At 39.8% G+C, this 25,584-nt stretch overlaps 1 protein-coding gene across 6 annotated transcripts; it reads left to right on the top strand.

The window, feature by feature from the left end:
• Positions 1–213: 213 nt before the first annotated feature.
• TACC3 (transforming acidic coiled-coil containing protein 3) lies at positions 214–25,166 on the top strand. 6 transcript variants are annotated; one of them, XM_073342758.1, is made up of 16 exons: positions 214–368; positions 3,789–3,951; positions 4,084–4,229; positions 7,955–9,034; positions 10,366–10,456; positions 11,025–11,220; positions 12,649–12,701; positions 13,053–13,180; positions 13,263–13,377; positions 16,527–16,682; positions 19,081–19,157; positions 19,238–19,281; positions 22,282–22,442; positions 23,629–23,735; positions 23,976–24,096; positions 24,989–25,166. In XM_073342758.1, exons 2-16 carry the CDS (start codon positions 3,790–3,792, stop codon positions 25,052–25,054), a joined length of 2,703 nt encoding a protein of 900 aa, XP_073198859.1. In that variant the 5' UTR covers positions 214–368; position 3,789; the 3' UTR covers positions 25,055–25,166. The 6 variants fall into 6 exon arrangements, 5 of the variants coding, with proteins under 5 accessions (XP_073198859.1, XP_073198858.1, XP_073198856.1 ...); XM_073342757.1 differs by lacking the exon at positions 214–368 and having other exon boundaries at positions 2,189–3,951; positions 10,369–10,456; XM_073342755.1 differs by lacking the exon at positions 214–368 and having other exon boundaries at positions 2,192–3,951.
• The last annotated feature ends 418 nt before the right edge of the window (positions 25,167–25,584 follow it).

The following is a 25,584-nucleotide window of genomic DNA, read 5'->3' as shown; positions in this document are numbered from 1 at the left end:
GCGGGAGCGAGATGAAAAGATTCTCGTGTTCCACCCTCATCCCTAGAAAACTACATTTCCCAGCATGCCGCACGCACCATCGCTTAGTTCTGGGGAGCTTTTATCGGCTGGGTGCCCCTCCTCCAGCCCCCTCTCTGATTGGTCTGTTCATACCGAGGTCACCTCTGACTTGATTGGCTCCTGGCCTGTCATTGGCAGAGTCGAGCTAACGTTGACATTTGAAATCCTGAGGCGAGGGCCGCGGCTGCGGCGAGTGGGCTCGGCTGGTTGCTTGCCGGTGACGGGGAGAGCGGCTGCGGGGCGAAGAGGGGAGACACCCGGGCAGCCGAGCGCACAGGCAGGGCCTCAGGCCTGGAACTCGCCGGCAGGTAGCAGCCCCCCCCACCCCCAGCTGCGGGGAAGCTGGCGGGGTGGTGTGGGGGGGCGCTGAGGTGTCGGGGAGGGGAGGGGTTTGTGGGTTCCCCGCTGAGGGAGTCTGGGGTGTGGTGCGGGGCCGGGGGGGGGGGGACTAATGCGACTCCCTGGGCCGGGTGGATTTGGCTCGTGCACTGACGCGACGGTGAGGGTGTCCTGACAATACGGCGGGGGGGGGGGGGGGCGTTCGTCTGTCGGCCTCTAAGCCTCCCAATCTCCCGTCGCCCCCTCTTCTCCCTCTGTCTAGTCTAAGCCGATGAAGCGAGCTGCAGCTCTCGAAAGTTTATGCTCAAATAACTTTGTTAGTCTCTGAGGTGCCCCAGGCCCTCCTTTTCTCTTTGCGAATACAGACTCGCACGGCTGCTACTCTGCAATCTCTCTAGGCTGTTCTCCCTTCCCCCTTGCTGCAGCTCAGTGGCCACGTCTGTGGCTGCCCGGTGTGGGAGCCGCTGCTCCATTCCTGGCTCTGCTGGTAACCGAATGTCTTGGTGATTCACCAGAAAAAGGCCCTCTTTTGTTCCCCTGAAATGCGTGACAGGGGCATGGGGGAGGGGCAGGGGGTTTAATCATCAGCTGACTTGGCAGTGGCATGACCGGGATCTCCTCTGCTCCCTGGTGAGGCTGTGTCACCCTCAGACCTTTCCTTTGAGTTATGTGTTACTTTCGCAGACTTGCCTGTGGGGCTGTAACTTACTAAACAGGATGCCTTTTTGTGGCTGGGAAGTCTGAGTAAAATCAGCCTGGCAATCATGTCTTCTAGTTGTAAATAAAAATTGATTTTCATTTACATTTGCTACTAACTTAAATGCTGGTATTTTTTTTTTAACATAGCTATGGTCATCCCAATGACTAGGCTCTTACTGAGTGCTAAATCTAAGAGCTCAATATTGCAAAAAAATAAAATGTAGGTTTAAAAAAATGTGGTATGTTTTACACATGTGCCCAAGGAATCTTTAAATATCCATGTTAATATGACCGTGATTCTCAACCTATTTATCATTGTGGGCTGCATATCCAGCTCTCTATGTGTTATGTGGACCACATCCACACAATATATATTACGTGTATGGCCCCGAGGATGTCATATGGGCTGTAGCTGTGTGCTGATTGGGCCCCAAGTGGTCCATGGGTTGAGAACCACAGTTCTATGAACTGAACATAGACAACATGCACATGCCAGTATAGAACACTGGCCATGCAAAGCACTGAAGCTACCTGTTCTTCATGTCCTGTGTTCTGCTGAAGAACTGAAGGCATTATTCATAATGCTCCACACTAGTCTCTTCTCTCTACGCTGAATATTCAATGCAAACTTTAAGTATGCACAACTGTGTGAGTATTTGGGTACGCTGTTGCCATGATCTTAAAGTTTGACATATATGCCAAAATGAATTACTACTAAACAGTTTTTAGCTGCGCATCTTCTAATTTCAGGTTTTGTGCATTCTGAGGCATACAGAGAAACCTGAGTTGACCTTTTTATCTAATGATAGTGACAGTTCTGCATATGCAATTGCAGATTGGCACCAATGCACTTAATTATATCCTTCACTAAAACCTAAAGCAATTAAATGTTAAATAGTTGAGATTTATATATTTATCAGGTGGAAAACTCAGTGATGGCTTTCACATACTAACTCAATCACATTTACACATGACCATTCTTATGCGGTTGTACCTCATGGTATACTAATATTTATGCAAATGGATCAAGTTATAGTTAATTGCTGTGAAAACTAATTTGTGTTCTCAACCAAATCTTACATTAAAGTAGTCTATTCTCTGCAACACTACTTCAGATATCAAGTATTTACAATGACTTTGTTTCAGAAAGTAGAAATGGTTGCAGTGGTTGCTAATGTATGGAAATCTAGATATATGTGGTGTGTGCGTGTATAGTATCTTTAACTCGATGTTGGATCCCTATTGTGCACATCATATGTCTTTTTAGTGGTCTTATTAACTTTTCCAGCATGAGCAAAGGCAGCTACATTGAATAAGTGAAGAAGTCTCTGAATGGTCCTTGTTGTGTAAAGAGATCTGGTATTAAAAGAATGCTGTCAACTTAAATCTTATCTTATACTTTCTATTTTATTCACTGACTACTTAGAATATTACAACTACAACTCTAAAAATTCAGTTCACTGCTGCTCACAGGTTTGTGTGCATGTTAACGCCCCCTCCCCCCTTTGGCTTGGACAAAAAGCAGTGAGGTTAACTTCCCTTGAAGATTCTCAGAGCTGTAATTTGGGGGCAAAGTTTCAGTTGACACTGTCCCTTTAAAACAAGATGAGGACTAAAAAAAATAGCAGACATGCTTTAAATCCTGCTAAACTTTCTTGCATACCTTTCCATTTTTAAAAAACCCTCATAGATAGTTCTTAAACATTCAAGAGTAATACTAGGCATCTGTAATTATTATCACAATCATACCTACAAAAAGACAGACAAATGAAAAGTGTCTGTCAGAAATCGCCAGAGTTAGAGTCCAGTGCCAGCATTAAAAACATTAGGATTTTTATAATAATTTTTGAATACTTGCTTTCACTGTGCTCTAAACTTCTCTATCTTTTGTCCTTGATATAAAACCCACTGAAAAGTAAGCATACTATAAATTGTGCTCCCCTAGATCACTCGTAAAACAAATCAGCCTACAAAGTCTGATGAGCTGTATATAAGCTCCTTTTAATGTTGACAGTAACGTTGCATGGAAAAATTATATTCCCTATAAAGCTCTTCTGGTTCTCATGCTAAAATGTTATATATATTATTTATGTAAATAGGACCCTATGGTTCTATGTGCCTTATTATGTCTGCTTGAACTGTTGAGTCACAATTTATATTTGAGGGGGATGAATAACTGACATCCTGAGAAAGTGGGAGGAAATGCATATTATGCTTATGTCCTCCGTACCATTTCAGAACATTAACTATTAAAAACTCTGTTCAAATAAGGAGATTCTGGAAGCTTAATCATGATGCATTATAAATAAAATGTAGGAATTTTGCAGGCATTCTGTTTCCCCTGCAAAAACTGTGGCTACGCATAGCTTGAATGTCATGACAACTGCATGACTGCACATACCTGTCAGGTTTGGGGGAGGGGAGGGAAGAGAAGAGAACTTGTGACCACTTTGTGTTTAAAAGCAGAGTTGCTGATGTAATATTGTATGTATCTGCTTTTTCAATGTATTGTAGTATGTTAACTTGCATAAGGATTTAGAATAGTTGTAAAACTCAGTTCTGTGGCTGTTACAGTCTTTCTTCACTAGCATGCCAGGCTGACTGTTAAGAGGCCAATTATCTGAAAGCACAGCTGTCTGTCAACACCCTCTCATTCACGTTGTGGGCATGTAAATGTGTTTATTTTCTAGAATGAGTCTGCAGATTTTAAATGGCGAAAACATCAGTGATGATCTAACAGCAGAAAGCTGTTCCTTCCTTTTCCCGCCACCAGAGTCCACAGGGAGACCTTCTATCCTTCGTCCATCACAGAAAGAAAATCTGCCACCAAAAAGTGTAGCAAAAGCTATGAAGGTATGTCTGCATTTATGTTAGCCTCTTCCTTCTCACGCTTTCAGGGCCTCGCTCTTAAGAGAAAAAATCATGTATGTATTGTTGGGGGCTTAAAAATATTCAATCAGAAACTACTTTTTTTTCACCTCAAAGGTAACTTTTCAAACTCCTATGAGGGATCCTCAGACTCACAGAATCCTGAGTCCTAGTATGGAAAACAAACTTGATGCTACTTTCACACTAGACGATTGTACTGAAGTTCTAGGAGACCTTCATCTGTCTGAATCCAGCAGTGCTGCGTGAGTAATACACTTAGTGTTCTTGCAAATAATTAAGGCTATTAAGAGTGACTGGTTTGTGAATGCAATATATGTTGAGGACGACTATCTCCCATTAGAAATTTGTCTGCATAATCAACTCTGACACTTTCATACTTATCAACAAGTTCTAAATTGTACAAGTAAAGCAATCTGGTGCTGCAATTAAAAATGATACAGGGGAGCCTACATAGCTGGAGCAAAAATACCCTAGTAATTATAATAGTACTACAATAGTAATTCCCGTGTTCTAGTCCCAATGCTTTCACTGATACTGGTCAAAGGAGTCTGACTAGAGGCAATGCTTGAGTTATACCTATAAAACAATGCTGGGAAGACAAGCCCTTAGACTACACCATTGTAATACATGTACATGACTAAGATTTTTTTCAGTGGTACTCACTTATAAGTAGGGCTCTTGATTTAATTGCAGTTAACTCACACGATTAACTCAAAAAAATTAATCGCGATTAATTGTAGTTTTAATCACATTGTTAAACAATAGAATACCTGTTGAAATTTATTAAATATTTTGATGTTTTTCTACATTTTCAAGTATATTGATTTCAGTTACAACACAGAATACAAAGTGTGCAGTGCTCACTTTATATTACAAATATTTGCACTGTAAAAATGAGAAACAAAAGAAATGGTATTTTTCAATTCACCTCATACAAGTACTTTAGTGCTTTCTCTTTATTGTGAAAGTGCAACTTACAAATGTAGAATTTTTTTTGTTACTTAACTGCACTCGAAAACAAAATAATGTAAAACTTCAGAGCCTACAAATCCACTTAGTCCTACTTCTTGTTCAGCCAATCGCTCAGACAAACAAGTTTGTTTACATGTGCAGGAGGCAATGCTGCCCGCTTCTTGTTTACAGTGTCACTTGAAAGTAAGAACAGGTATTCACATGGCACTGTTGTAGCCAGCATTGCAAGATATTTACGTGCCGGATGCACTAAAGATCCATATGTCCCTTCGTGCTTCAGCCACGATTCCAGAGGACATGTGCCCATGATGATGATGGGTTCTGCTCAATAACAATCCAAAGCAATGCCAACCAACACATGTTCATTTTCATTATCTGAGTCAGATGCCACTAGCAGAAGGTTGATTTTCTTTTTTGATGGTTCAGGTTCTGTAGTTTCTGCATCGGAGTGTTGCTCTTTTAAGACTTCTGAAAGCATGCTCTACACCTTGTCCCTCTCAGATTTTGGAAGGCACTTCAGATTCTTAAAACCTTGGGTCGAGTGCTGTAGCTATCTTTAGAAATCTCACATTAGTACCTTCTTTGCATTTTGTTAAATCTGCAGTGAAAGTGTTCTTAAAACAAAGAACATGCTGGGTCATCATCTGAGACTGCTCTAACATGAAATAGATGTCAGAATGTTCAGTCACAAATTTAATGCATACGTTATTTTTTTAACAAGCATCATCAGCATTGAAGCATATCTGCCAGAATGGTGCCCAGAGCATGAAGGGGCATATGCTAAACATTCATATCTGGCACGTAAATACCTTGCAATGCTGGCTACAACAGTGCTATGTGAATGCCTGTTCTCACTTACAGGTGACATTGTAAATAAGAAGCGGGCAGCATTATCTCCTGCAAATTGTAACCAAACTTGTTTTGTGTGAGCAATTGGTTGAAGTAGGATGGAGTGGACTTTGTTTTATTTTTTGCAGTTATTTTTTGTATATAATTCTACATTTGTAAGTTCAACTTTCATGTTAGAGATTGTACTACAGTACTTGTCTGAGGTGAATTGAAAAATACTGTTTCTTTTTTACAGTGCAAATATTTGAAATAAAAATAATATAAAGTGAGCACAGTACACTTTGTGTTCTGTGTTTTGTAATTGAAATCAATATATTTGAAAATGTGGAAAACATCCAAAAATATTTAAATAATCTATTGTTTAACCGCGTGATTAATTGTGATTAATTTGTTTAATCGCTTATAAACCCTACTTGTATGGCATTTTTTGTTCTTTTTTCAGAAAATTACTATCTCCAAGCTGGCTAAAAAAGAACTGGGTAATCTTTGACTAGTGGTCAAATTCTGATCTCAAACCCACGCAGCCTCTCTGAACTGAACAGCAGTATTTGATTCTAGATCTTTAGGCATGGTCACTAATTTCTTAGTTGTAATTCATATGTCAACTAAACTTCTTGCTCCTATGTCTCTAAATGTCAGGGTCTGACATGTAGGGATTAAGTGACTTTTACAATGGCAAAGTGGAACATTTATTGATGGTGTTGTACAGTCATGATTCAGGCACAAGTAACAGCATCTCAAGAGCTACTGCTTTTGTTAGAATAATAGAATATCAGAGTTGGAAAGGACCTCAGCAGGTCATCTAGTCCGTTCCCCTGCTGTTGTATATCTCCTCTCCCTTTCTCCATGCTACAATGAGAACGCTTGTGTTGCTGCAGTCTAGTATTGTGTTGTGGTAAGGAGTATGAGGACTTATTTTAGGACTAAGAGGAAGAAAGTACTGCAGACGGAAACTTTCAAAGAACAGCACTGTGGTGCATAGTTCTCAGGCTCTTATTGGTTAAGTACTGAAAGAGGATGGGAGGGGTCTGATTACTTAGACAACAAGTCTTGCAGAGAAGAGACTCACAGGGTGGGGAGATCGTAGTGAACTGTATCCTTTCTTGCTTCCAACTTTGTCATGCTGGAACTTTAACTGGTTGGCTTTTAATTATGTTTTGCTGTATAGCTTTTGTGTGTGTGGCATTCATATAACTTTTTGTACTCTTTTGCAAAAGAGGCAAAACAATGGGAGGAAATACTTTTTCAGGAAGTAATGTCTTAATGCTCTATCATGTGTACATGAGCTACAAATAAGCAAACTTGAGCTCAGGGGTGACTTGGGAACATAACATTAGAATGTGTCTGTCGTGATTATGCATAATCTTTCTATAATCTATTCACTTACAGCAGTCAGTCATTTCTTTCTCCCCCCACCCCCTGTGTTCTTCCTTGCCTCTCTGTTTTTAGTAAGTCTTAGCATTCAACTTCTGTATTCAGAGCAGTCTATGCAATTCTGGCATACATGTTTCATAGATGGCGGGGGAGGGAAGGGAGTGTTCACAGACAGCCAAAAAAAAAAAAATCAGCAGTGACCAGAGAAAGCAAAGGATGGAATGGAAGAAGTGAGTCATGTTATAACTTGATACATTATGTTGATGGTCACTCCCATTCCTATAAACCCTGTGTGAATATCTACAGTAGTCCAGGAATCTGTACCATTATCTGAATCTAAGTTCTGTAGGGGTTTTCAGTACTACTGGTTCTTTACTATTGCAGTACATATTCAGCCTATCCAGAGAGTTATGCCCTGAATTTCAGCCTCCCTTGTAAAGCATTCCTATGTGGGGTTGAGGAGAAAAGGAAGGGGACTCAGCAGTGTGTTTCTATATGAGCACAATGTGGTGGAGGAGAACTGACTTCTTTAAGAGAGGTTTTGTTGGCTTTTCTCTAATCCCTGAACAGTAAGATACCAGGGTGGTAGGCTCTTTAGAAAGCAGACAAATTCTCTTGCTTTTATGGTGATCTCAGCCTTCTTATGTCCAACTCTTTTGGTGTAGCATAAAGCTTTGCAAACTCCAGCATATGAGTTTGAAAACTGTTTTTTTAAATGGTGTCTTAAAATGGCTAATTATAAATTAACACTGACTTTATTTTTGTGTAACAGAAATCAACATGTAACAGAATTTGACACTAAAATTACTAGAGAAGATGCACAAATGCAGGAGGAAGCCAGTGTTGTTCCTTATCCAGATGATGAGATGCCAGTGAAAAGCTGTGGTACATACAGCATTGATTTTGATAACTTAAACAACATCAATCCATTCCAGAGTTCCTCTCAGATGCAGAATTCTCCTGAGAGCCTAAAAAAGTCTCCTATATTGTCTAGCAACCCTGAAAAGGTTTCTGAGAAAAATGATACAAATTCTCTGTCACTGGATGATACCCTTCCTGTTACTTCCCCACCTACTGCTGCAGTGTCTGAGAGTACAAATCTAAATGCAGACACCCTTATTGGTGTGACAAAAGAGACTGTTTTCATGGATGTCGTGGTGTCTGGTAATGAATCCAAACCAATTCCTAATGACACTGAACTGGATATAAAGCCCACTTCTGGTGAAGTCAGCAAAACCAATTCTTCCAACGGATCAACACAAACACAGAATTCTCCACCACCTGTACAAGGGTCCTACACCTTTGATCCTAACAGCTCTGATACAACACATCCTTTCGAAACTAGGGAATCAAAGCTACAGAATTCTCCAGTAGCAGAAAGAACTTCAACAAAAGAGTCAAAACCTGAAGAAGAGGCTAGCTTCTCCAAAGCCGAATCTGTGAAACTAGAATTTGACTTCACTGATAACACAGCTAGTAAAAGGCCACCTCCAAGGAAACTAGGTAAAAGACCTGGAATTAAGCCTCCTTCCAAGAAAACCGCTATAGCTCTAGGGAAAACATTGGAGAACTCTGAGGCAAAAAGCAAGAGTAAAACAGAAAGTGATATTCCTGTTTCCAGTGCATCTTATAACTTTGACTGGGACAAATTTGATGATCCAAACTTTAATCCATTTGGAGGAGGTTCCAAAGTTTCTAGCTCACCCAAATGCCCTAAACCCAACACCGAAAAAGCTAATCAGCAAGAGGAACAGGATAACACCTTACCAAAAAGGGAATCTCTTCCACCAGAGCAGCTTAACAGAATTGTTGTTGCAGATGAGACTGCTGAAGAAATAGTGCCTGAAGCTCAGTAAGTAAATCTTTAATTGAACTTGTAGAACTGCCTCAAAGACTTTTTTTCAGGGCAAGATGATGCCAAAAATTTGTGGGTGCAGAAATCTGTACAGTTCTGAGAAATCTGTGCTGGTGCCTCTGAACAGAATTTTTCTGTTGACAGTCAACAAATTTTAAAAATACTTCTCTCTGTCCTTGCTTCAAAAAATAAAAGATAAGAGCATCAGATCTGTGTGCCTGCTCTCCCTTCAACATTGCCCTGCCCCTCCTTCAAAATAAACATATCTACCCTGTTTCCCATTCACTGATCTGTCACATTCCTTCCATTGTAGATGTTAAAGCTTGGAGAGCTACCAGATAATGGCTGGTTCAGTAGCAGGGAGCGGAACAAACTGGACAATTGTTCTGTTTTACACTCTTAGCCTAAAATCAATTCTCACTTCACCTCTGGTACCTAACCCTAATGTTCTTGGGGTGCAGGACAAGAGCTAGCAAGGAAGAAATGACCCTCTTGTTCATCCTATTATTCTATAGTAGGGAGTTCACACTGCTTTCTGGTTGTGAACACGGTCTGTAATATAAATGCTTCTCACAAAATCTGGAGCTGCAGGAAAAAGTAGTAATATCAAGGGACTGGAGCTTTCTTCCCCTAGTTAATTTTAGGGTGTAGGGTGTTGAGTTTTGAAGTCCAGTTTTAACCACTACATGCCAACGACTTTACTATGGAACATATTGGAAACAACTAGCTGTTTATCCAGAATAGACTCTATTTCATTTCATTTGATAAGAATGAGTAATACGTGTTCACTCTCCTGGTCAAGCATACAGAGCCACCTATTACTGTTAAACTTAGGGTAAATATTAAATTTACACTACCATCAGCTAAAGTTTTGGACTGCTACAGTGAGGCTTTATGGAGTGCCTATAAAAATGTTACTACGGATATTAGACCATTGTTAAGGGGAGGGTGGGAACCCTATGAGTTCTGGGGTTTAACTCCAACAGAGCTGTTTTCACAGAAGTAGAAACTCCTTTAAATCTAATCTCCCTGTTTTTTGTTAATGGAAAAGGCTGTTTGGCCATTCTGTGACAGTCATGACTTTCTATGCATCCATGATAGCATTCTAGCTTTCATGGGAGAAGTATGTAAATTCATTGTCTTACCTGCTGATTTTTTGTTAATGGAGAGCTTGTTGCCATTTAGAGACCACTATATTAGCTGTGGGCTGAGGGGGGAGGCAAGCTGTCAAACAAGCTTCCTCTGCCTAAATGACTCTTAGCCAGGTCTAGGAACATGTTTAGACCTTACAACTGACTAGATTACAATGACTTTAACCGTTTGTTTAGTAGCTTCCCTGAAGAAAAACTGAGTGAAAATGAAGACAAATTTGTAGTTCAAGCAGAAATTGAAGAGGAATCTTCAAGAGAACTAACTATGGTAATGTGTATCTATATTTAAGATATCCAGTTCTAGGTAAAACCATTATGTTAAAGCAGTTTTCTATTTCTAATAAAGTTGCTGTTCTCCCCTTCTTGCATGCCTTTCAGTCTAAAACTGTAACTCTTACAGATCCTCAGACTTCTTTAGTGAAAACAAAGTTTATTTTAAAAACCAATGAAAGAGGGGTTGGGCCCTGTCTGTACCAAATACCAAATCCATAAACTCAGCCTGACATAACTGAAGGGATCAAATCAGTATCACGGAATATCTGAAATATCTTGATTTTAGTTGACAGCATAAAGTGCTCAGGCTAAAAACTTAAATCAAGGGTGGGGAATCTGATAAAATGCAGTTCTGCTTGATGAGGATTAACACAATGTGTTGGGTTAACAAATTCCTGCTGCTGTTGCAGTCTTCCCCATGGATTCTGTTTCAGCAACCCTTTTAACTGTTGTGTAACAAACTGATTTAACCATCACTAACGTTTTTAAGTGCCATAAATGCACTATGCCAGTCATACTCCCAATGTTCCATATTACAAACTAAGTGTGTGTATGCCTTCCAGGAGAAAAAAACAAGCTCAAATACCTCACCAGTTGATGCCCACAGTCAAGATAACTTGCCTTTATTTGGCAGTGGAACATCCCCTTTGGCTGACCAAGAACATGAAGCCGATTGCAAGAAAACTGAAATGGCAGTTGATATAAATGATCCAACAGTAGTCACTGAGTCTGAAGAGTACTTCAGACCCTCAACAGAAGGTAAGAGCAGTTGCTCTTAGCAAGGCGCTGCAACAGAACTGGACACACATGCTGTTAAAACAGCTCTGTATGCTGTTTTTCTGCTACTTCAGTTTAAGTTACAGGAACATACATCTCATTACCAATTCTAGTTTTTAATGTTTCATCCTGCCTACCTTTAAAGGGACAATTCTTAAATTCAGACCAGTAACTTTTCCTAAGATTATTGAAACTGACAGAAGTTTAAAGAGGACTTTTTACACTTAACACTTGAAAGCATTGTTTACGGTCAGTTTCCCTCTAATAGTTTTCTTTGACTGTTTGCTTCTTGCAAGTACTACCCAATAGCTATTTTTAAAGTTGAAGGAGGGGGGAGAGGAGTAACTTTAAAGCCACCAAAACTGGCAGGGTTGTCGGAGCTGGTGGAGTATCCAAAAATACTCTTTCCTTTTCCTTCCCCCTTCAAAAACTGACTAGATTTCCTGTTGACATTGTCCCGTCAAGCAATAGTCACTAAATAACCAGGTGCCAAATCCAGTTACAATCCAAACAATACCACCTCGCCTGTTTTGGTGACAATGATACAGTTTCTAATGGGTTTCACTTGGCTGGTTGTAACATTAGAAAAGCACTTTTATGTTGAATTATTCTTTTCAGGTCATAAAACCACACATTACCAAAGTGCCCACTATACAAAACACAAATCTATTGAACAATCTTGATACTACATTTACTTCATACAAACCCATAGGACCCACCCTGTCCTTGTTATGGTACAAATGGCTTTTCTGCATTTTCATACCTTAAACAGAGAAATCAAGTGCAGAATTGCAATTTTATTAAAAAATAAAAACTTCTATAGTATGCTGCATAATTCAAAAGATTGTTTATGCTCAAAACTAGAGGGCTAGGTCTATCATTGCACATTAAGTTTACTGGTTCCCCTTTTACAATCTATCACAAACCTCTTAATACTTGGGTTGGTGGATCATTTTGGAAAACGATGACTATGGTAATAGCAGCTGTGTGTAAATCTGCATAGATTGAACTGTCAATGATATACTAAAAGGACAGAGCTCATAGAAGAGCAGTGTGTCCATTCTTGAGGATACCTCCATGTTAAACTTAAAGATGTGCACTAGCTTTTCAACTACATCAAGACACTTGAATCGTGTTAACTCCTTCCGTCCCCAAATAAATAAACCTGAGTTTTAAGAAGAGCAGTGGGGTTGTGGGGTTTTTTTGTTTTATTTTTTTTAAATGCGAACTCTTTCCCTTCTAGGCTAAAGTTCAGGGTTCTTTTCTCCTGCTAATAACTTAATCTAACTGGGGACAGTAGTTTCTCTTTGCTTTCCATCAGTTTCATATCAATGTCACTTTCCATCCTGCTCTATTAACAACTGTATGACTGTATTAAATCATTTTTATTAATATATTTGCCCTTTCCAGTTCTAGGAATGGGCATAGAAATAGACTACCTGGAACAATTCGGTACATCCTCAGTAAGTATCTGATATTTAAGCAGTTAAACTTGTTGGCTCAAGAGTTAGGGGTGGGGAGAGAACAATAAGATCTAATCCTTTCTCCTCTAGGTTGTAGGTTCAAATGTGGCCCAGTTGGGTGTAGCAGTTTTATGTACCATCTCATGAGTAGATAGAGACAATGGGTTGAGCTCAGTCTTTCTCATGATCCCCCTATAATTAGCTGCTGTCCTTGTTGGTAGTCTAGCCAAGGCTGAGGTTTGACTAAGCCTATCTTCTGGAGAGAACACACCACTTGAAGTTTCTGAGTTGGCTATACTACAAAGTAACATATCCTTCAATGTGAGTAATATCTCCCCTATCTCTCCCCAGTTTAAAGAGTCTGCTTTGAGGAAGCAGTCATTGTATTTGAAGTTTGACCCTCTACTGAGAGACAGCCCCAAAAAGCTGGCCCCTGGAACAATAAACTCATGTGTAGTCAATGCACCATTTCAAAGTGGGTAAGTGTAGATTTTAATCTAAATTATAGCACATAAATTTGGTTTTGAACACTCTCATTTTAACTGTTTTTGTTTTTTTTAGTCCTCTTTCTGACTTCAGTAGACTGCCTTTGGAAACCCCAAAGCCTGCAGTGAAATCTCTTCAAAATGAAGAAAAGCCTAAAGGACTGGATCTTCTGGGAACTTTCCCAGCTCCAGTAAGTAAATCATAAACATGTCAATTTTCATGTTAGTGGATTTTTGGATGAGTTCTTCGAGTGGGAAGAATAAACAACCTTTATCAACTTCTTGCCTGCTTAGTGTTCCTGCACTGCTGTGGGTTAGTGTTGGTGTTACAATTGCCAGTACCCTCAAACAGGACGTATGCATTCACTGGGTGAATGGCATTACAAGTGTTGCCAAGAGACTTTAAATGGCTTAATACATATAGGTTGTCTGAGTTTTAAAATGACAAAGGAGCTGTGATGATGTATTGAATCTGGGGTACACTTGAGGATATTATGAATATCCATTTTGTAATGAGTTATGCCAGATATGCCATGTAAGGTATCTGCAAAAATGTTATAATTTGCCAGATCTGATGATCTGATGTATGTGTTTATTATGAGTTCTAGATATGTATGTCTGTATTTCAAACTTGTGCTATGCTTCTGGGTGACACCCCCAGACAGTTTGGTATCTGTACTGCCTAGTCTGCTTGATGGCCAATTAAGGACCATCAGCTGTACAACTGACCCATTGAGAGAAGGTATGGGGATACACCTTATGAATCAACAAGGCATGAAGGGCATGCCTAAGGACAGAAAAGGCTTCCAAGCCATGTGCTGGGCAGTTTGTTTGAAACAAAGGAAGCACAAGCCACATGGCAAAAGACTGTAAAAAGGCAGCTGCATGTTCTCCATTTTGGCTTCAATCCTGCTTCTTACCTCTGGAGGAACTTTGCTACAAACTGAAACTCTGAATAAAGGACTGAATGACCCATCCACGCTGTGGATGTATTCCAGAGGGACTTTCAAGCCAGCAAAATCACCAATACTGCTAGGAGCCTGATATACATCTCTCTTCTGGTCCTTCCCCCACTTACAATAAACCTTTAGGTTTAGACACTAAATCATAGAATATCAGGGTTGGAAGGGACCTCAGGAGGTCATCTAGTCCAACCCCCTGCTCAAAGCAGGACCAATCCCCAATTTTTGCCCCAGATCCTTAAATGGCCCCCTCAAGGATTGAGCTCACAACCCTGGGTTTAGCAGGCCAATGCTCAAACCACTGAGCTATCCCTCCCCCATAAAGGACTGACCAGCAGCTTGGTATTTTGGGTAAGATCCAAATTGTACTGATCTGGTAACGTGGCTGGCCCTTTGGGGTCAGAAGAACATTTTTTGTATATGTGAGTAGTTTTAAAACTAAACTTCTCACTGTACTGGGACTAGGTGCTGACTGGGAGCCAGAGAACTGGAATGAAATAAGAGGGCTGTGTGATTTCCTTTTTGCTTCTTGATAACTAGTGGGGAATCAGAAGCATGGTTTGTGACTGGTTGAGGAGATAAACTTCAGTGTTTCCCACCAGTCTTGGGAGTATCTGCTCTCCCTTTTGCAGCCTGCCCTGCCCTTGGCATTTCCAGTGAGGGCTTCCACAGGTCACATTGGCATAGTCTTGGCAGGATCCACAGAACCAGATTATTTGGGTTTTTGATCAGAACCCCATGATATTCCAAATTGGAAATTTAAAACTGAATGTTAAAGTTAGTTAGCTGGCCAGTCCTGTACAACTAGCCCTGCTGGCCACACCTCAAAGATGGGATATGGAGATTAGTTAGTGGAACCAGCTGTATATGAGGAGCCGATTCCTTTATAAAAAGCAGCAGGAAGCTTCAGAAAGGGGAGTGCTCAGGGAGAGAGACAACAGTAAAATGGAAGTCAGAGACTGCTAGGAGTGAGCAAGTTCCAGCATGAAATCCTGAGCCGTAGGGAAAAGGGCTTCAGGTAGGGAACACCTAGGAGACACCCTCAGCAGGAAATGCAGATTGCAGCCTTGATGGAGGTTTGAGGACTTTGTTTTATTATTATTTTTGATTACTCTGATAAAACAATCCCCAAGGAGGGTTGTGCTGAACCATAGAATTTGTTTAGGTAGCTTGATTGAGTGTGATGGCTCTGTTAGTAGAGCCAGGTACCTGCAGAGTAATCTCAGGCCATGAAGGGGTGCTCAAGAGGCAGTTGGCCTATTCACAAGATCTTCATATTTAAAATAGTTTCTAGCCCCAATACTGGGTATTAAAACTAACTTTTTTTTAATGTTTAAGTGAACTGTTATCATTGGTGAGGAGGCTTCTATCAAGCTTGTTTTGACATCAGAGTCACTGTCCTATAATTGTGCTATATAATAACATTTTTGTTGGCGCTTTTGTTTTACTCTGGCAATTAAAAACAAATCTCCAAAAGTGTCTTCCACACCCTGAATTTCTCTTCCTAGTATCTTCCACACTATGTCTTCCTAGAGAGCAGTTAAATGTTACAATCTCAACATATTTAATTTTTGGCTTAAAATTAGGCTAAGATATTGTGTGTCTGAGTACAGAAATTCAGGATAAAGAGGAAATTCCAGCACTAAGCACTGGTCCTTTGGGGGAAACGGGGGAAATCTCGCTTGCTTACCATAACCTTAAGCTAAATTCTTACAAAACTTTGTGTGATGAGAAGCATTTTTGTGCATGATCCTTTAGATTAAACTTGATTAAATGGTTCTCTGATGCCTAATAGCATTGATCATATCTCTGAAAATTGGCGCTATTAATGATCTACAGTGTTTCTGATGTTAAACACTAAAACAGGCTTGCTCTTGGATAGTGGGCTCCTAGACTGGTGTTATTGCATGTTGCCTTTCAGTCCCTAGAGGCAGCTCAGATTCCCATTTCAGTCAAAGCATTCTTTTTTCATACAGCTGAACCCATGTAAGGTGAGAAATGGGTTTTCACTGTAGTTCCTCTGCTTCTTGAATAAGCAGCACTCTGTGCCAAATTCTACAATTAAATGTAAAGTTTTAAACTTGGCTGTCCTTGTATAACTCTTTATGTGGATGAAGGTCTGTTTGCCTAGCAGTAATGCTTAACTTGCTGTGGGGGGAGCTGTTTCTTTGTCTGCTGTTCATGAATAGGCAAATAGTGCAGTGCGCTGCATCTCAATATAGCTATAGTATTACCACATCTCTTTATCAAGCTAGAAAAATGACTAAGCAGTTTATAGGGATAGCTTTGGGGTTAAAATAACTTGCAATAATCTGAATAGATTCTAGTGTAGCTGATGTGGTAGCCACTCAAACTTTTTGTTTTTCTTCTCCGCAAAGGATACAGTTCCTCTAATTCCAGATATCTCAACCAGTAACGCTTCACCGCTCTCTCCTTTTGGTGTGCCAACCAACACTGCAGTTGACGCTATTATAGAAGTGCTGAAATATAGCCAAAAAGATATGGATGCAGCTGTTGAAACAGTTAAACTAGAGGTAAGAAGAAAGCTTAAAAAGCCTTGAGGAATGTAGCACTTACTTTGAAAAGGCGTGTCATTATAACTTGTGTTATACCAATAAAATAAAAACCAGCAGGATCATCTTAAAGGGGAAAAGGCAAAATGCCACATTTATTGTGAATACAGAAAGAATCATAGTAAGCAGTTAGTTATAGCTATAACAATCCATTCAATTTCATATTTATTCATACACACTCTCACAGGTTCTGCAAGGTTATCCTAGTTACCAGCCTTAGAGTTGCTCATGCCAAGCCACTGGCCAGGTGGCCTGGATATGAGGAGGGAGCAGGGCCTTGTCAGATGCTCATCTGATGCTGCTGGAAGTTGGTTTGCAGAATCAGACCCCAAAGTTCTCACTTTCTAGAGTCCATTTTTATAGGAATTTCTTCCTATGCCAGTCTACGGGAATTGCTTCATCATGCTGTTGCTGAATCAATCAGCAGATGTCACAATCCTGACGGCTCCGTGCTGCCAGATGTTATCTTGTTCTTTGGTTCTCCCATTCTTGAGGCTGTTGGGTGGATTCCAGTCTGCCCTCTGGGGGTCCTCTGTTTATTTCCATTTGATGCCTTCTTCCGCCGATGGACACTGGATTCTTAGGCTGGCACCTCCCTGATCATTCCGTTATTATCCCCACCAAGCATCCATCCACATACATCCTCTATCTCTATTTTAATCACAATTGTTAACAAAGTGAGATGAATACAACAAAAGGGCGGAAAGTCTCTAGGTGCTGTTTCTGTTAGAGTATTGCTTTGAGTCTCTGAGTAGTTGTTGTTACAAAGAATTGCTTTGAGAACAGACTCTGTCTTAGAATGTACTAACACAATTAGAAGCTTGCAAGTTTCATACACAGAGGAAGAGAAACAGTACCAAAAATCAAGAGACCTCTTAATTAGTAATACCCTGGAATTTAAACTATGGGGAATCAAACTCATTTGTGATTTTAATACAGAACTTCTTTAATATGATCCAACACATGCAAGCATTCCCCTCTTTGAGTTACTCAGTAAATACTGGGCATCTATTTCAACACTTGTTATCCCACTACCCCCACCCCCCTTTTCAGGTTTTGAAGTACAGTAACTCCCCACGTAACGTCATCTCGCTTCACGTTGTTTCGATCTTACTTCCCTGCTCGATTACAGAACATGCTCCATTTAAAGTTGTGGTTAAGGGTGGGGGCTTCGTGCAAGGGGTGGAGTGGGCAGGCCGAGGGTTGAGCCCCCCCGCCCCTGGTGCTTGCAGAGTAGGGGAAACTGCCGCTGCTGCTGTTCAATGTGCTTCTAGCCTACAGCACCTTCAGCCTCCTTGCCTGCCTCGTTGTCTCCAGTGCCAGTGGGCTGTGCCTGTGTGGGGTAAGGTGGGGGCACCTCCCAACTATAGTACTGTACTGTGACAAGAACAAGAAATGATGGATGCCCTGAAAAGACCATTCTTGATGAGTTTCTCTGAAGGAGGAAGACTTTTTTTTAAAAAAAAATAATTTTTTTTAAATTATTTTTAAAATGCCCTATAGTGACAACACGAGGGGAAGAATCTTATCTTTTCAAATCAGTTTCTTCTAATCTGGAGCAACAAACACAAATATAACTTCATGGTTATTGCATGGCTTCACTACAGGACAGAGTCATGTTTGTCTGGGGGCCTTAACTGTGCTTCTTATAACTTAAAAGAGAGCCAACCATTTTAAACTAAGCCTGAATTTCCTGGGGTTATAATGCTTGCTACTAGGATAGTTCCTACATAGCTAATGTGTTTTTTCTCAACTGTAACTCCATCTTAATATAACTTGTCTGAAAATGTAAGGTTATCCTTGTTCCCTCCAAATTTGTGTGAACACAGATTGATTCAACCTGCAAATTAACATTGACTTGAATAGATTAAAAGAGTTGGCTGCATTCTGAGAGAGTCAATAGTTTAATACCGCGAACAGTGTGGGAGTAAGATGCCTATATCACAAATTAGGGGAAGTCTACTTGGAAAAAACCAGTCTGTGATCAATGTATGAAGAAATAGTAAACTTAGTCTTGCTGTGTGATGCAACAAACACCAGTGCTGTGTGTACAGGGATAGCATGGGAAGGTCACTTGTAATCTGCTTTAAAACAATTTTTTGTGTGAATCTTTTTGATTGAGAAGTGTTGAATATTACAATGAACTATGAGACTAGTGATAACACTACATCACCCAGTCTACTGGTCTGTCTCTGACTAGTACTAGAGCTTTCTGCCATAACTGACACTTATGAAATAGTGTCCATAGGGAAAATTTTATCTTCTGTCAACACCTCTTTAAGATACCCTTCAGGTTGTTGTGAATGTCCGTTTATCTCAATCCCTGTTAAGTAAATGTAGAACTTTTTTTTTTTTTAAGGTTCAAGAAAAGCAAATGGAAGTTTTAGAATGGAAAAAGAAGTATGACAGGCTTTATATGGAATACCTGGAAATGGGGTTAGTGCCTGCTAATTATACAGCTTGATTTATTGCTTTTGATTGCTTTCTCTAATGTATATTCAATATTGTTTTTTTAGAAAAATTGTTGCAGAGTTTGAAGGTACAATAACCCAAATGATGGGTAAGTATACTGAATAAATGGAACACTGCTTGAGATGGGCTTTTGCTTAGACCTGAAGGGCTCACTAAATATATAGCTGGCTTTGACACAAGAATATCTAGTACTTTAGTCATGCTGTCAATACTGCATTACATGTTACACTTGTATCATACTGAATCCTTGGAACAGAGATCAGAGCTAGACAAATTAATGTGTTTATGGACAGATTTCTAAAGTAGAATGTGCACAGTTGTATGCATCTTAATTACACAACTGGGGTACTTACATGTTTGCTTGACTTGTACAGACACATGCACGTAGCAAGGTAGGTGCCTGATTTGTACCTAACTGAGGCATGCACAGTAATGGCCACAATATGGCTCGTAGCTGTTCAATTCTAGATGGTCCATTGATGTTACAAGTTCCAGTTGCTTACTAAGCAATTCAACAGTTTGCTACTAAATGAGAACAATAATCTGTTCCACTTCTGTAGATCACACACAGCCATATCACTTCTGACCAAATGTCAGTGGAACCCTCTGGTGAACACTTCTTGTTTCTACTGTTCTAAACTGCAAAGGCAACGATTAACATGTCAGCCAAAAGCTTGCATCTTGAGTCCATAAGAATATGAGAACGGCCATACTAGGGCAGACCAATGGTCCATCTAACCTAGTTTCTTGTCTTCCGACAGTGGCCAATGACAGATGCTTCAGATGGAGCAAACAGTACAGGGCAATCAAGTGATCCAGTCCCAGTAACTGTCAGTCAGGCCTAGGGAAAACCAAAGCATGGTTACATCCCTGACTGTCTATTGATGTACCTATACTCCATGAAATTATCTAATTCTTTTTTTAATCCAGTTATAGTTTTGGCCTTTGCAACATCCCTGGCAATGAGTTTCACAGGCTGACTGTGCATTGTGTGAAGAAGTATTTGTTCATATTTGTCTTAAACCTGCTGTCTATTTCACTGGGTGACCCCTCATTCTTGTGTTACATGAAGTGGTAAATAACACTTCCTTATTCACTTTCTCCATACCATTCAAGATTTTATTGACCTCTGTCATACCCCCTCCACTCCTTAGTCATCTCTTTTCTAAGATGAATAGTCCCAGTCTTTTTAATCTCTCCTCAGATGGAAGCTGTTCCATACCTCTAATAATTTTTGTTGCCCTTTTCCATTTCTTATATCTTTTTTGAGATGGAATGACCAGAATTGCACACAGTGTTTATGGTGTGGGTATACCATGGATTTATATAGTAGCATTATGATATTTTGTCGTCTTATCAATCCATTTCCTAATCGTTCCTAACGTTGTTAGCTTTTTTTTTTGACTGCCACTGCACATTGAGCAGAAGTTTTCAGAGAACAATCCATAATGACCCCAAGATTTTTCTTGAGTTGTAATGGCTAATTTAGACCTCACCATTTTGTATGTATAGATTGGATTATATTTTCCAATGTGCAATACTTTGCATTTATCAACACTGAATTTCATATGCCATTTTGTTTCCCAGTTGCCCAGTTTTAAGAGATCCCTTTGTAACTCTTCAGTTAGCTTTGGACTTAACTGTCATGAGTAATTTTGAATCATCTGCAAATTTTGCCACCTCACTGTTGACCCCTTTTGCCAGATTTATGAATATGTTGAACAGCACTGGTCCCAGAACAGATCCTTGGGGACACTATTTATTCCTCTCCATTATGAAAATTGACCATTTATTCCTACCCTTTTGTTTCCTGTCTTTTAACCAATTACTGATCCATGAGAGGACCTGCCCTCTTATCCCATGACTGCTTACTTTGCTTAAGAGCCTTTAGTGAGGGACGCTGTCAAAGGCTTTCTGAAAGTCCAAGTACACTATATCAACTGGATCACCCTTGTCGACGTGCTTGTTGATTCCTTCCCCACCCCCCGCAAGAATCCAAATAGATGAGGCATGATTTCCCTTTACAAAAGACATCTCTCCTCTTCCCCAACAAATCGTGTTCATCCAAGTCTGATATTTCTGTTGTTTACTGTATTTTCAACCAATTTGTTTGGTACTGAAGTTAGGCTTACCAGCCTATAATTGCCAGGATCACCTCTGGAGTCTTCTTTTTTTTAAAAATTGGTGTCACCTTAGCTATCTGGTACAGAAGTGACAGATTACATATCTCAGTTAGTAGTTCTGCAATTTCATATGAGTTCCTTCAAAACTGGTCCTGATCACACATTACTGTTTAATTTATCAATTGTTCCCAAACAACTTCTATTGACTTCAGTCTGAGACAGTTCCTCAGATTTGTCCCTTAAAGAATGGCTCAGGTGTGGAAATCACCCTCCCATTCTCTGCAGTGAAGACTGCAGCAAAGAATTCATTTAGCTTCTCTGCAATGGCCTTATCTTCTCTGAATGTTCCTTTAGTACCTCAATCGTCCAGTGGTCTTACTGATTATTTGGCAGGCTTCCTGCTTCTGATGTACTTTTATTTATTTATTTTTGCTGTTTAGTCTTTTGCTGGTTGCTCTTTTTGGCTTGCCTACTTATACTTGATTTACCAGAGGTTTTTTTTCCTTTTTATTTTCCTCAATAGGATTTGACTTCCAATTTTTAAAGGGCTGCCTCTTTGCCTCTTAACAGCTTCTTTTACTCTGTTTTAACCTTGATGGCTTTTTTTTCCCCTATTACTGTTTAATTTGGGGTATACATTTAGTCATCCTTTTACAAGTAAGCATGCTAAAGCTGTGCATAATTTAGATTAAATCCTTAATTAAGGAAGACTCATATTTACAAGAATGACAGTTCTTCGATGCTTGTCCTTTGGTCCTTTAAAGAGAATTCTGCAGGAAAAGTAATATGGCTGCGTGTGCTGATAAGAATTAAAGGTTTCGTAAGTAGAGATAAGAAGTAACGGTTTCATTATGCTACAGTAATGTCTGGTCCTGTGTCTTTAGTAACTGGGATGAGGGGGTGCTTTGCTTTAAGAAAAACAAAAAACACCCAGCCCTCTTGTATTTTTTTTTTTTCATCTTTAGAGGATGCCCAAAAACAGAAAGAGCTTTCAAAAAAGGAAAACCAGAAGATGCTGGAGGAGAAACAGCAAGTTCTGTCAGATCTGAACTCCATGGAGAAGTCTTTCTCTGAACTCTTCAAACGATTTGAAAAACAGAAAGAGGCTTTAGAAGGTTATCGCAAAGTAAGATGATGGAGTGACACTGGTACTGTGCTCCCAAATCCCAAACAAGACTAAGGCCCTGTTGAGACTGGGGAAATAGCTGAAATTCTAGAACACCTCACTTTACACTAGGTGTTAGGTGGTCACAGTCAAAATTCGACTCCCCCTAGAAATGTGGCTGGTTAAGGTCTCAAAGATGTTAGTAGTTAGGGTAGACAAGGTTCAAGTCATGTTTTAAAATGCAGTAAGTATGGTTTAAAAAAAATTTGTTTTTGTTTTTTTTAACTGAAAGTACTCCACATCTTCCTGGCTGTCTTGAGAGTTGCATCAAAATGTGACTAGCTCAGTGTCCTATCCTTTTCTATCACGAACAATTGAACGAGTGACTCTGAGAAGATTAGATATGTGTCCAAAGAGAGCCTGTCTCTGGATTATTCATAGGTTCCGAGGCCGCAGGAGGTCAGACTAGGTGATCACAAGGGCCAAGATCATTTCTACTAGAAGGATCTGGTTCAGGTTCAGGAGAAGTCTGCCTATTACATTAGCCCTTGGAGACCCTAACTTTTATATCACAACTCCCTTGTGCCAGAACTGTACAAACCAAGGCGGACCAGGCCTTTTTGCCCTAAAGTCTCACTCAGGGGAAAATGACTTATCTTTTCTCCTCCCATCTCACTGTAGTGGCTTTTGTTGCACTGCATGGTTTCATACGTGGTATTAAATATTTAATATTTGATTCAACTGCAGCAGGGTCCAAATCCTGAATTTTCCCCATCATCTTCTGCCTTTCCTGGAAGAGAGTTGATTTAGCCTTACTTTGAGCCAGAGTAGGTGGTACATTGATTGAACGAATAGAAGTGGCACAGAATGAGAAAATTTCAAGAACATGGTGGCTTTTGATAAGAGAAGAGAGAAAAAGAGACAAAGTTGAGGATGCAAACTAGGATGAATTTCTCCTTTGTCGGCATTTTGAAGATAAGTGAGCCTAAACAGAGGTGGGCGAGAACAAGTGGCTGGGTGTCGAGGAAAGATCTGACATTCAACTATACCCTTAACTATTTGTTTTCTTGAACAGGTCTTTTGTTTTAAAAAAAAAAAAAAAAAAAAACCCCTGCAGTAGTAGAGTCTTGCCTGCCTATGGGGTAATGAGGTTAAATTCAAACAACCACCTTGACACTAACTGAACTCTCCAATTATATTGGGATAGAATGAAGAGGCTCTGAAGAAATGTGCTGAAGATTATCTTGCAAGGATTAAGAAGGAAGAGCAGAGATATCAAGCACTGAAGGCACATGCTGAAGAAAAACTGCATCAGTGAGTACTTTCTCATTCTTAGTCTCTCATGTTTACCTTATACGTAGGGTGAATTCACAAGCAAAACTCCCCTTGATTTCAATGGGGCCAGGATTTCACTTTAGTATCTCAATCTCAAAACCTCTCTTAGAAATATTGTAACCACTTCTAAAGTGGAAGAACCTAACTTGACTTCAGACCGTAACTTGCTAGCTGTTTTGAATTAAGTCAGATTTAAACATTAGCTCACTTTCATTCCAGAGCAAATGAAGAGATTGCCCAGGTACGGGGCAAAGCCAAGACGGAGTCTGTAGCACTGCAAGCTACTTTGCGTAAAGAACAAATGAGGGTACAGTCTCTAGAAAGAAGCCTTGAACAAAAGGTCAGTTTAAGTATCTGCTACTTGACTGGTTTTAAACTTGTAATAAGCTACGTTCTAAACTAGCATCAGAACTGGTGTTCTCAGGAATACCACTGTGAAATAGCAAGAAGTCTGGTGGTACCTTAAAGACAAACATGGCTACCCGCTGATACTGTGAAATAGGAGTCTTGATTGTATGTCTCAAATATTGGTATGGCAGAACCCTTTGATACTGAGAGATGGAATCCATCTACCCTTGTAGAGGGATCTATTGTGAATAATGGGTTCATTTGCATAGATGGGCCTCAGAAGTAACTAACAATATATAGACTTCCAAGACTGGATACTAGCTGAACTGTTGAAAGGGTGTAACTAAAATATAGGTTCAGGTTGAAAGTGAACAGTACACCTTGTCCTGGGAATGAGGCTTAAATATGATGGCACTGCATCCGTTCTAGATGCATTATGATCTAAAGAACCAGCATCACTCATGCTATAAACATAATTCCATAATGAATTGCTTCAGCCACTTAGGAAGTGGAAAAACAGGCACCAGTAATAGGTATGTTGATGGTTGCATCTTCTATTTAGTTGTAAAGAGAACTTACAAAAGGGTGTACAACAGTCTAACAATAGTCCTTAACAGTAGAGACTACAGTCTAAATTTTAGACACTGCCTGGAAAGTTAAGGAAACAATGTAATGTAGCTGTCCCTTTAAAATCTAATCAAGATATGCCTCCTTAGGATGCCTTGTTCCAAGTCTTTACTGCATTTACAGAATTTGAGCATTTGTAATGGAACTCCTGTTCCACACAACACCAAAGGTGCTATGACTCCTGTGACTGCAATTTTGTGATATGAATGTGAGTTGCAGTTTGTTCTTGACTCACTAATTCTTTGTCTTCTTAACAGGCAAAAGAAAATGATGAACTAACAAAAATCTGTGATGACTTGATTTTAAAGATGGAAAAAATCTAATATTTGGACTGTTGTACATATGTTCACTCAGATTCATTCTGTCCTTTTTCTTTGTGTGTTCAGTGACTTTTTAATTATGTATGTGGAAAGTAATAAAAAGTAATAGATTTCACTTGCACTTGTTCCTTCATGTAATGTTGGTTGTATATTGGCTATAAATATGGAGTGTCTGCCTAATTTAGAAATACACTAAAATGAGCAGGTTCACCACATGCCTATGAAAAGTCAATTGAATAAATGAGCAAGTGTAAGTTTCACTCAAATTTTGTAAATAAAATAAATTGGGACACTCATGGCTCTTAATCCATTAGCTGTGGCAATCTCCTCAGGAGCTCTGGACTAAAGATCTTAATATCCCACTGGCTACACCAGCTCTCTGTTTGCCTTGCCGTTAACAAGATATGCACTCCAAATACCCTTGAAGCATTCCCCTGTGATATCCAGTCCCTGATACTGATTATTCACAGAAATCCCAGATACTTTACCCAGGAGCAGCACACCCCAGTTTTACCTTAAATCTCCAGTCCTGT

The sequence above is a fragment of the Lepidochelys kempii genome, chromosome 4 (genome assembly GCF_965140265.1).
Source record: "Lepidochelys kempii isolate rLepKem1 chromosome 4, rLepKem1.hap2, whole genome shotgun sequence".
Lineage (NCBI taxonomy): Eukaryota > Metazoa > Chordata > Testudines > Cheloniidae > Lepidochelys > Lepidochelys kempii.
The sequence above is the reverse complement of the archived record's forward strand: the minus strand, read 5'-3'. Positions and strand labels throughout refer to the sequence as shown.

Coding starts and splice junctions, on each gene's coding strand:
- TACC3 (XM_073342755.1), top strand. CDS start 3,772: ATGTGTTTATTTTCTAGAATGAGTCTGCAGATTTTAAATGGCGAAAAC. Junction 10,457..11,024: donor CTTCAAGAGAACTAACTATG/GTAATGTGTATC, acceptor TATGCCTTCCAG/GAGAAAAAAACAAGCTCAAA. Junction 11,221..12,648: donor CTTCAGACCCTCAACAGAAG/GTAAGAGCAGTT, acceptor TGCCCTTTCCAG/TTCTAGGAATGGGCATAGAA.